At 39.7% G+C, this 11,844-nt stretch overlaps 1 protein-coding gene across 2 annotated transcripts; it reads right to left on the reverse strand.

Moving 5' to 3' along the window:
* Positions 1-3,043: 3,043 nt before the first annotated feature.
* LOC133658468 (glutathione hydrolase 7-like) lies at positions 3,044-11,641 on the reverse strand. Of its 2 annotated transcripts, none has more exons than XM_062060663.1 (14): positions 11,487-11,641; positions 11,149-11,342; positions 10,931-11,082; positions 10,728-10,845; positions 7,798-7,865; positions 7,659-7,732; positions 7,402-7,583; positions 7,237-7,324; positions 7,038-7,159; positions 6,880-6,947; positions 5,257-5,412; positions 5,070-5,175; positions 3,282-3,432; positions 3,044-3,209 (listed from the first exon to the last, which is right to left on the reverse strand). In XM_062060663.1, the coding sequence occupies exons 1-14, from the start codon at positions 11,575-11,577 to the stop codon at positions 3,082-3,084; spliced, it is 1,698 nt and encodes a 565-aa protein (XP_061916647.1). In that variant the 5' UTR covers positions 11,578-11,641; the 3' UTR covers positions 3,044-3,081. The 2 variants fall into 2 exon arrangements, with proteins under 2 accessions (XP_061916647.1, XP_061916568.1); XM_062060584.1 differs by having other exon boundaries at positions 6,880-6,955; positions 7,037-7,159.
* Between the last annotated feature and the right edge of the window lie 203 nt (positions 11,642-11,844).

Raw genomic sequence — 11,844 nt, forward strand, 5'->3', positions numbered from 1 at the left:
GAAAAATATTTTCGGTGGAAGATTTTGCATATTTTGTTTGTTTGCCATTAAAAACATAGTTTTGTTTGACAAAACAGAGCAGAAAACAAACAAACAAAAAAACAACATAAAAAAAACTAAAACATTTTGAAATGAGGGATAGATCTGAAGTTGATGTAGACTCCAGAGATTTAAGCGTTAAATATAAAATGTATGTATGCCCTGGCACACACCATTATCATCATTTCATGACCGAAGCAAAACACTTTTTCCACTTTTATACTGAAATAAATACACCTACAACTTATTCAATAAAAACATAGAAAAAACTACCAGCAGCGGTAAAGTTTAGCTCCATGAAGGAAAGAAGAAAGTGAATGAATGTTTAGAACTGATACATTTACATATGTATACAAATGTTTTTTTTTTTTTTAATGAATTAAGTAACGTTTATGACAACCTTTTTCCAAAACACAATATAGAATGTGAGATATAACAGGATAATGCATACGTTTATCTTTTTTTTTCAAAACGCTTACAAAAAAGTGGGACCCCAAAAATTCACTGTGGGACCCCATTTTGAAAATTCCTAGCGCCAACACTGCTGTCAACAGAGGAAAAAAATGCTTTATTTAAATAAATATATTATTTATAAAGCAAGTTTGTGTATCATTGGCAAATTTTCACCTAGTCCCGGCCTTGGCGGGCTGCCCGCCTTGGCACACGCATACAGGACTGTCTCAGAAAATTAGAATATTGTGATAAAGTTCTTTATTTTCTGTAATGCAATTAAAAAAACAAAAATGTTATACATTCTGGATTCATTACACAACTGAAATATTGCAAGCCTTTTATTATTTTAATATTCCTGATTATGGCATACAGTTTAAAAAAACTCAAAAATCCCATCTCAAAAAATTTAAATATTTCCTCAGACCAAGTAAAAAAAAAAGATTTAGAACAGCAAAACAAAAGCAAACATTTGAAAATGTCAATTAATGCACTCGGTACTTGGTTGGAATCCTTTTGCACGGATTACTGCATCAATGCGGCGTGGCATGGAGGCAATCAGCCTGTGGCATTGCTAAAGTGTTATGGATGCCCAGGATGCTTCAATAGTGGCCTTTAGCTCATTTGCATTATTGGGTCTGGTGTCTTTCAGCTTCTTCTTCACAATACCCCACAAATTCTCTATGGGGTTCAGGTCAGGGGAGTTGGCAGGCCAATCGAGGACAGTAATGCCATGGTCAGTACACCAGTTACTGATGGTTTGGCACTGTGGGCAGGTGCCAGATCATGCTGGAAAATGAAATCATCATCTCCATAGAGCTATTCAACAGATGGAAGCATGTAGTGCTCTAAAATCTCTTGGTACACAGCTGCATTGACTCTGGACTTGATGAAACACAGTGGACCAACACCAGCAGCTGACATGGCTCCCCAAACCATTGCCGACTGTTGGAACTTCACACTGGATTTCAAGCACCTTGGATTTTGCTCCTCTCCAGCCTTCCTCCAGACTCTCGCGCCTTGACTTCCAAATGAAATACAAAACTTGCTTTCATCTGAAAACAGGACTCTGGACCACTCTGTAACTGTCCAGTGTTTCTTTTCCATAGCCCAAGGAAGACCCAGGACACGTTGGGAAGACTATCTCTCCCGACTGGCCTGGGAACGCCTCGGGATCCCCCGGGAGGAGCTGGACGAAGTGGCTGGGGAGAGGGAAGTCTGGGCTTCCCTGCTTAGGCTGCTGCCCCCACGACCCGATCTCGGATAAGCGGAAGAAGATGGATGGATGGATAAATGATCAAATCATGAAAAAAAGTCAATTAAATCATGAAATATAGAATTAATCAAATTGAATGTAATTTTAAATTAGTGAAAAGTGTTTAACTCCAACTTTGACCGACAATTAAATTATTTATTCTCCATGTGGCCCTCCATTGCTTACTTCCGGTTTCATCGTTCTTTTGTGTTTTCCCCGAATTTCATGTGTTTTGGCGGTTTGCGGCACATTTACCCCTGTCGGCGAGTGTCAGTAATCAATACATTATACATAAGTAAAAATGTAGCAATTAGATATAAATAATGTAGTAAAGTAAAAGGGTTTCTTCTCAACAAAAACACTGAAAATTAAAAAGAAAAGTTTGCTGCATAAAAACTACTCTGGCAAGTAGAGATGTCCGATATCAGACTGCCGATATTATCGGCCGATAAATGCTTTAAAATGTGATATCGGAAATTATTGGTATCTGTTTCAAAAAGTAAAATGCATGACTTTTTAAAACGCCGCTGTGTACACGGACGTAGGGAGAAGTACAGAGCGCCAATTAACCTTAAAAGGCACTGCCTTTGCGTGTCGGCCCAATCACATAATATCTACGGCTTTTAACACAAGTGAATGCAATGCATACTTGGTCAACAGCCATACATGTCACACTGAGGGTGGCCGTATAAACAACTTTAACACGGTTACAAATATGCGCCACACTGTGAACCCACACCAAACAAGAATTACAACACATTTCGGGAGAACATCCGCACCGTAACACAACATAAACACAACAGAACAAATACCCAGAACCCCTTGCAGCACTAACTCTTCCGGGAAGCTACAATATACACCCCCCGCTACCCCCCTACACCCCACCCACCTCAACCTCCTCATGCTCTCTCAGGGAGAGCGTGTCCCAAATTCCAAGCTGCTGTTTTGAGGCATGTTAAAAAAAAAAATGCAGTTTGTGACTTCAATAATAAATATGGCAGTGCCACGTTGGCATTTTTTTCCATAACTGGAGTTGATTTATTTTGGAAAACCTTGTTACATTGTTTAATGCATCCAGCGGGGCATCACAACCAAATTAGGCATAATAATGTGTTAATTCCACGACTGTATTAATCGGTATCGGTTGATATCGGAATCGGTAATTAAAAGTTGGACAATATCGGAATGTCCGATATTGGCAAAAAAGCCATTATCGGACATCTCTACTGGCAAGTATAAATTATCCAAAAAGTTGTTCATGTGAACGTAGCACGTTACCACCCACTTATACTTCAAAATAACATGTAGACATAAAGTCATGAAAGACTTTATTACAGTCATGAAAAAACATACATTTCCTGCATGACATCTTGGTTCCTCAGGACCCCATGGACAACAGTTCTCAACCTTTCGACTCTCTGGGCACTTTCATTCAAAGTCTGCACCCTATCTTCTGGAAACAGTGCTGACAGTGGGAAAAAAAAGAAGAAAAAAGATATGAGGATATAGGAATAACTCATTAAATTTGTACACTTACATTGGACAATAGTTCCATCTGGTCGCTCCACAAGCCCTGCCAGTGAGAGGCTCAGTGCCATGTAGGTCCCACAGACACGCCAAGCTGGTACCACAATTGTGGGTGTCAGAGCTGAGAGAGCTGGCCTCTTGTCAGGCTGGATTTTAATTCCCTGTTTAAGAAAAAAACAATAGTTCAACACTGATGTAATACAAAACACAAAACCAGTGAAGTTGGCACGTTGTTTAAATCGTAAAAAAAAAAAAAAATTCAATTGAATGGACTGCAAAGACATGATACTTAACGTTCGAACTGGAAAACTGTTATTTTTTGCAAATATTAGCTCATTTGGAATTTGATGCCTGCAACATGTTTCAAAAAAGCTGGCACACGTGGCAAAAAAGACTGAGAAAGTTGAGGAATGCTCATCAAACACTTATTTGGAACATCCCACATGTGAACAGGCTAATTGGGAACATGTGGGTGCCATGATTGGGTATAAAAGCAGCCTCCATGAAATGCTCAGTCATTCACAAACAAGGATGGGGCGAGGGTCACCACTTTGTGTACAAATGCGTGAGCAAATTATCAAACAGTTTAAGAACAACATTTCTCAACGAGCTATTGCAAGAAATTTAAGGATTTCACCATCTACGGGTCGTTATATCATCAAAAGGTTCAGAGAATCTGGAGAAATCACTGCACGTAAGCGATGATATTACGGAACTGTGACCCTCAGGCGGTACTGCATCAAAAAGCGACATCAGTGTGTTAAGGATATCACTACATGGGCTCAGGAACACGTCAGAAAACCACTGTCAGTAACTACAGTTCGTCGCTACATCTGTAAGTGCAAGTTAAAACTCTACTATGCCAAGCGAAAGCCATTTATCAACAACACCCAGAAACGCTGCCAGCTTCGCTGGGCCCAAGCTCATCTAAGATGGACTGATGCAAAGTGGAAAAGTGTTCTGTGGTCTGACGAGTCCACATTTAAAATTGTTTTTGGAAACTGTGGACGTCGTGTCCTCCGGAACAAAGAGGAAAAGAACCATCCGGACTATTAGGCGCAAAGTTCAAAAGCCAGCATCTATGATGATATGGGGGTGTATTAGTGCCCAAGGCATGGGTAACTTACACATCTGTGAAGGCACCATTATTGCTGAAAGGTACATACAGGTTTTGGAGCAACATATATTGCCATCCAAGCAACGTTATCATGGACGCCCCTGCTTATTTCAGCAAGACAATGCCAAGCCACCTGTTACAACAGCATGGCTTCATAGTAAAAGAGTGCGGGTACTAGACTGGCCTGCCTGTAGTCTAGACCTGTCTCCCATTGAAAATTTGTGGCGCATTATGAAGCCTAAAATACCACAACGGAGACTTCGGACTGTTGAACAACAAACTGTACATCCAGCAAGAATGGGAAATAATTCTACCTGAAAAGCTTCAAAAATTTGTCTCCTCAGTTCCCAAATGTTTACTAAGTGTTGTTAAAAGGAAAGGCCATGTAACAGTGGTAAAAATGCCCCTGTGCCAACTTTTTTGCAATGTGTTGCTGCCATTAAATTCTAAGTTAATGATTATTTGCAAAAAAAAAAAAATAGTTTCTCAGTTCGAAACTTAAATATCTTGTCTTTGCAGTCCATTCAATTGAATAGAAGTTGAAAGGGATTTGCAAATCATCAAAAGGGACAAGCGGTAGACAATGGATGGATGTATTTTGTTTTTATTTACGAATTACACAACGTGCCAACTTCACTGGTTTTGGTTTTATATGTTCTCTTTGGTGCTTTGATTGCTCACTTGGTTCTTGCCAGCTTTGTTTGTCTGGTAGAACTCAAGGATGAGGCTGTTAAGAATGATGCCTGAGCGAGTTAAGATTCTGCTCCCAAACGGTCTGCTCAAAGAACTGCAGAAGAGTAAATTCATGAGAGATAAGGTGAAGGAATGTCAGTGTGTACAGAAGCAAATACCACACGTATTTTGTCACCCTGCCATCGACACCATGAGGCCATCCGGTCCCATGACTTCTACTTGTCCAGCCATCAGCGCTGTCTTTTGGATGGTGTGGACTCTGCTTTGGTCTTCAGGTGGAGAGCCAAGTGAGTGCCAAATTTCTGGGCGAAGCATGTCAACAGAGCCTTTTCTTTAAGAACAAACACATTTAGTCAGATACTGATCATTTTAAGTTGGGACATCAAAGATTGCAAAAAACTGCACGCACCACAGGGGGTTGCAAAAGGTACACATGTCATAAAATATAAGAGAGTGTTACTAGTGTACAAGTGGAAGTGTGTTTTGTGGCTGCCATGCAGCGAGAAGGGTGGGGTTTTCGCAATCTGCAAACAGCTATCTGATTGCAATCTGTGCAAAGGTGTGATTTTTTAAATATTAGATTTTTGTATTTTTTTTATACATTATTACTTTTGGCAATGCCAACAATTTTGTCCACATAATCCATGTAATTTGCTGAAACTACATTTGATGAAATGACTGTTTGTTATTATTATTAGTCATGGATGTGATCGCAATTCATAATATATTCAAAAATATGTTTCCAATATTTTTTCATAATGGCAATTTATTACAATTCTAAATCAAACCATCATTTTAGAAAATTTTTCTTATTTTTTTTGTATTGCGAACATTTAGATTTTAATTCAGTTAACAATTTTCAAAAAATGTTTTCCCCAAATCGCGATTATTCCTTCTAAATAGATAAATGTTTTAAAATGAATAATTTAGAAGGAATAATCGCAATATATTATATTCCTTTTAGAATTATTTTTCAAAATACGTTTTTTTAGGCAATCACCATTCTTATTTATTTCGCTTATATGTCACCAGCAGCCAAGAGCATTGGTAACCTGTAATTGGTTTTGAAAATGTTATATTTTATTATACCAAATTATATCCATCCATCCATCTTCTACCGCTTGTCCCTATTGCGAGAATCGTGTAGAATTGAGAATCGATTCTTTATCAAAGTCACCCCAATAATCGGAATCAAATCGTGAGTTGCAAGATTCATATCCCTTTATCTGTATCCTATAATTATATACAAAATATTGGTAAATAAAAAGGGCATTATATATTGTATTGTTGATAAAGAATCAGATTATTATATCTGAGTAGGAGTTTGCTTCTTCCTGCTCCTTTTCAGACAAACAATGTTTTTTTAAATTTTTTTTTTTTTCAGTTGACCATTGTATTGGAGATACTATTTTGTTTGAATGGCTGGCCTGGGAACATCTCGAGATCCCCCGGGAGGAGCTGGATGAAGTGGCTGGGGAGAGGGAAGTCTGGGCTTCCTTGCTTAGGCTGCGACCCCCGCGACCCGACCTCAGATAAGCGGAAGAAGATGAATGGATGGTGCAGATGAAATATTTTTGGTTGGTTTTTTTTCAGAATAAAATGAATTACATTTTTTATAATTTTAGGCTACTTTGAAGTTAAACTTGTGTTTTGATTTCTTTATGTATTTTATAATTAATACAGCGTACTAGTGCCTCAACCATTTTTATATTATTTTTCGAGTCATTTCCTTCATATGTGTCTGAATTTCCTTCTGGTTCTATTGGCTAAATAGTGGTTAAGTCTTAGTACGGTTTACCTCAGCATGTCAGACAGCAGCTCAGTCATTGACGAGTTATATTCAGAGATTCCCATTCTGACAGCTTCCTTCAGAGCCATTTTACATAAAGAAAAAAAAGACAGATTTGAATAGAAATACCAAAATATACATTAGCTGACAATTAGAGTTTGCAGTACCTTAGAGGTCCAGCGTAGCACTGTTTGATTCCGATCGGTCTTGTTGAAGCCCTCTAAAAGTTTTGCAGTAAGTAACAAAGCTGCAGCAGCAGACGGGTGAGCAGGAACCAAAATTCTAAATTCTAAGACAACCATAACAAACATTTGTCAACCCAAATTTAATCAATTTGTGTAGTTTGTATACAAGTAGTGTTTTTACTTTTATAAAGGCCCTCCAATGGCTGCCCTACATCCACAATGTAGTTACTAATGTCCTCCCGACTAAGGACACCTCCTTGGGCCCGCACCTAGATCAAAAACTTAATGAACCCAGATTTGAAAAATACCACAAAACAAAGCCACTTAAAGTATGAATGTCTTCCACCTCCTCCTCCATCTCTTGAGATAGATTTCCGCTATAGAAGTTGGACAGGCCAACTTGAAGGAGTCGGGCCACACTGGGCATCCTGAGAAATGAACCCGGACGCAGAGCTCTGCCATCTGGGAAGAAGGTAGCCCTGAAACGGCCCATTAGGGAGTCTCCTTTCACATTTGATATTGCAGAAGCTGTTTAGAAGAAATGAGCGATCATCAGCATGTGATGCATGATGAAGACAAAGTGACGAGGAAGGGTTGACTCACCAAGACTTTGAGATACATTAAAACCTTCTCTTGCCACAACAGCAGCTCTGGCGGCCACATTTTGCCAAGATAAACTGCAGTAAAATTAAAGAGTTAAAAAAAAAGCCAAGAAAATTTTACGATAAAATTGTATTTTTACCTCCCATACAATCTGTGAGCTTGGTGCAGCCCTCTGAGCATACCAGGCACTCCGACCAACAGACCTGCCTTCACAATACAGCAGTACGTCGGTTTTTATTAGTAATCCTTCCCAAAGGTTCAGACAAATTCGGATGAAAATCAAAGCAATTTGTTCCGTTTCAGACATCCAAAAATATGAACGCAACACATTTTAAAGAATACCGTATTTTTCGGACTATAAGTCGCAGTTTTTTTCATAGTTTGGCCGGGGGTGCGACTTGTGTGTGAAATTAACACATTACCGTAAAATATCAAATAATATTATTTAGCTCATTCACGTAAGAGACTAGACGTATAAGATTTCATGGGATTTAGCGATTAGGAGTGACAGATTGTTTGGAAAACGTATAGCATGTTCCATATGTTATAGTTATTTGAATGACTCTTACCATAATATGTTACGTTAACATACCAGGCACGTTCTCAGTTGGTTATTTATGCCTCATATAACGTACACTTATTCAGCCTGTTGTTCACTATTCTTTATTTATTTTAAATTGCCTTTCAAATGTCTACAATGTTATGTCAGACCCACTCGACATCCGTTGCTTTCGGTCTCCCCTAGAGGGGGGGGGTTACCCACATATGCGGTCCTCTCCAAGGTTTCTCATAGTCATTCACCGACGTCCCACTGGGGTGAGTTTTTCCTTGCCCGTATGTGGGCTCTGTACCGAGGATGTCGTTGTGGCTTGTACAGCCCTTTGAGACACTTGTGATTTAGGGCTATATAAATAAACATTGATTGATTGATTGATTGATATTCTTGGTGTTTGGTTATATCAAATAAATTTCCCCCAAAAATGCGACTTATACTCCAGTACGACTTATATATGTTTTTTTCCTTCTTTATTATGCATTTTCGGCCGGTGCGACTTATACTCCGAAAAATACGGTAATTAGTTTTATATACAGAAAGCAATGCGTTATGTAACTAATGCAGACCTCCACCAGGCTTCATCTCCCAATATTAAAAAAAGTCCTGAATCCAGAATGTGATCCTGATCAGCTCCAAAATAAAAACACTTCTTCCTTATCCCGTTTTTGACATTTCCTGAAAGATAAATGAAAATACGTCCTTTTTTGTTTTGTTTTTTGCACTATCTATAGTGAAATGAAAGGAACGGAGTGAAGCCTCTGGTCACTCATCCACTGTCTTTGTCTCCGTGGGTGGAGGCGGGTCCACACACACATTAACCGATATTATCGGCCGATAAATGCTTTAAAATGTAATATCGGAAATTATCGGTATCGGTTTCAAAAAGTACAATTTATGACTTTTTAAAACGCCGCTGTACGGAGTGGTACACGGACGTAGGGAGAAGTACAGAGCGTCAATAAACCTTAAAGGCACTGCCTTTGAATGCCGGCCCAATCACATAATATCTAAGGCTTTTCACACACAAGTGAATGCCATCCATACTTGGTCAACAGCCATACAGGTCACACTGAGGGTAGCCGTATAAACAACTTTAACACTGTTACAAATATGCGCCACACTGTGAACCCACATGAATGACAAACACATTTCGGGAGAACATCCGCACCGTAACACAACATAAACAACAGAACAAATACCCAGAACCCCTTGCAGCACTAACTCTTCCGGGACGCTACAATATACACCCCCCCGCTACTCCCTACCCCTCCCCCACCTCAACCCCGCCCACCTCAACCTCCTCATGCTCTCTCAGGGAGAGCATGCCCCAAATTCCAAGCTGCTGTTTTGAGGCATGTTACAAAAAATAATGTACTTTCTGACTTCAATAATAAACATGGCAGTGCCACGTTGGCATTTTTTTTCCATAACTTGAGTTGATTTATTTTGGAAAACCTTGTTTAATGCATCCAGCGGGGCATCACAACAAAATTAGGCATAACAATGTGTTAATTCTACGACTATATATATCGGTATCGGTTGATATCAGAATCTGTAATTAAGAGTTGGACAATATCGGATATCGGCAAAAAAGCCATTATCGGACATCTTTACTTTTTTGCACCACCACCATTTTTGCCAGATAAATACAGCAAAAATAAGTGCATGAAAAATACAACTCACTATACGCTGAATTAGTGGGAGCCCTGGGCTTGTTCCTTAGCAATGAGATCCCCAGCAGGTTAATGGTATTTACGATCGGTCACATTTATATTTCATATGCTCATTAATGTACATTGTATCATGTCACAAAGTTATAGCAAATATAACAAATGGCAACTTCCTATGAGGAGTTTCATTGTACATCTATAAACAAGTTTATTGGCGTCTCTAGTGGGACAGGCGAAAGTTAAATCGGAGAAAATGCAGTCGTTTACAAATGCAATGTTTCTCTGCAGCCAAGTAGCAAATGCATCACAGACTGGTACCGGTCCCCGGACCGGGGGTTGGGGCCCACTGAGTTAGCAGTCAATTTAAAAAAAAAAAAAGAAAAAGCACAGAGACTAAATCACCAACACTTCGGATTATTTGTTTGGACGCGCAATTTTGCTGAATTAAGTTAAAGTTAAAGTTCCAATGATTGTCACACACACACTAGGAGTGGTGAAATTTGTCCTCTGCATTCGACCCATCCCCTTGTTCACCCCCTGGGAAATGAGGGGAGCAGTGGGCAGCAGCGGTGCCGTGCCCGGGAATCAATTTTGGTGAATTAACCCCCAATTCCAACCCTTGATCCTGAGTGCCAAGCAGGGAGGTAATGGGTCCCATTTTTATAGTCTTTGGTATGTTGTGCGCAATGTTTGGGCGTCTGATAATAAAGTACACAAAAACCGGTGCAAAATTTTGGTGAACACGATCACAGGAAAAGTGGGACGTCAATAAAAGTAAAAGGTATTACTGTTGTATCATAATTCAGAATTATGAATTTTGAAATGGATACATTTTTGTGTTACCTTCTTTCTAAATCCACTTTGCAGCATCTCCTCCTTGAGCCCCTTTGGTGCTACTCCTTGAAAATTAAGTACCTTCGTTTCATTTTTCCGCGTGTTGTGAACCAGCATCACCCCTCCTCTGTTTAAGGGAGCAAGTTGTGGATTAAACAAATAATGCAATTTATTTTTACACAAGGGTGCAGACACACACAAAGAAACCTCACCCACCAATACCTATTACATGTGGATGCACCACACCCAGACACAGTACGGCAGCGATGGCCGCATCTACACTTGAGCCACGATCACGAAGGACTCTCTGGCCGACTGCCGTACAGCGTTCATGGTCCGAAACCAACATTCCTTCTACAAAGAGCTGAGAAGCAACTGGAATGATGACACGGTCATGCAGAAGACTGCAACTAATGAATATGCACCATACCATATTTTCACCAAGATACACCTGCAGCATCGTTGCAAAGGTCACTACCACGGCAAAAATGATGCAGGCGATGTACACATACTTGGGTGCATTATTGCTGGAACTTTCCTTGGTTTTGTTAGCGGAGACGTCATCCAGAAAACAACCAGAAGCCAATTGGTGCAAAGGTACCTCCTTTTGGACTTTGTTTACATCTGTCAAAGCATCATGGGGAATTTAAATGCTTTTTTCTTGCCTCGACTCAGCCAATCGTCATAAATCAAGCCTATGATGTCGTTATGGTCATGCTTAGGTTAACGCGTTGCATATGGTCTTTTAATGCTCTTACGTGTACCTACCTGGCTTGGAACCATGCGCCAACTGAGGCGACTCAAAACTTTTGTAATTGATAGATTGTTTGTTGAGCCCAACTTCAGGTGAAAGATCCATGTTCGCTGCAGGGTATCAAGAGTCAAGTTGTGCAGGTGTTGTGTCTTACCCATAAAGTAGACCCCTCCCACCACAACACAGCTGGTATAATTACCCAACAACCAATCATATGTCACGATGTGCGGGGAAACGTTTGCACAGCCTGGATTTATATGAAATAAACCCCATGCTACAAAAGGTAAACAACTTTTCAAAACATGTTTTAAACATTTTAACTAGTATACCACTTTTTCCACATTCAATACGATAATGATATTGGAGTCCTGA

The sequence above is a fragment of the Entelurus aequoreus genome, linkage group LG01, assembly GCF_033978785.1.
Source record: "Entelurus aequoreus isolate RoL-2023_Sb linkage group LG01, RoL_Eaeq_v1.1, whole genome shotgun sequence".
NCBI classification, from domain to species: domain Eukaryota; kingdom Metazoa; phylum Chordata; class Actinopteri; order Syngnathiformes; family Syngnathidae; genus Entelurus; species Entelurus aequoreus.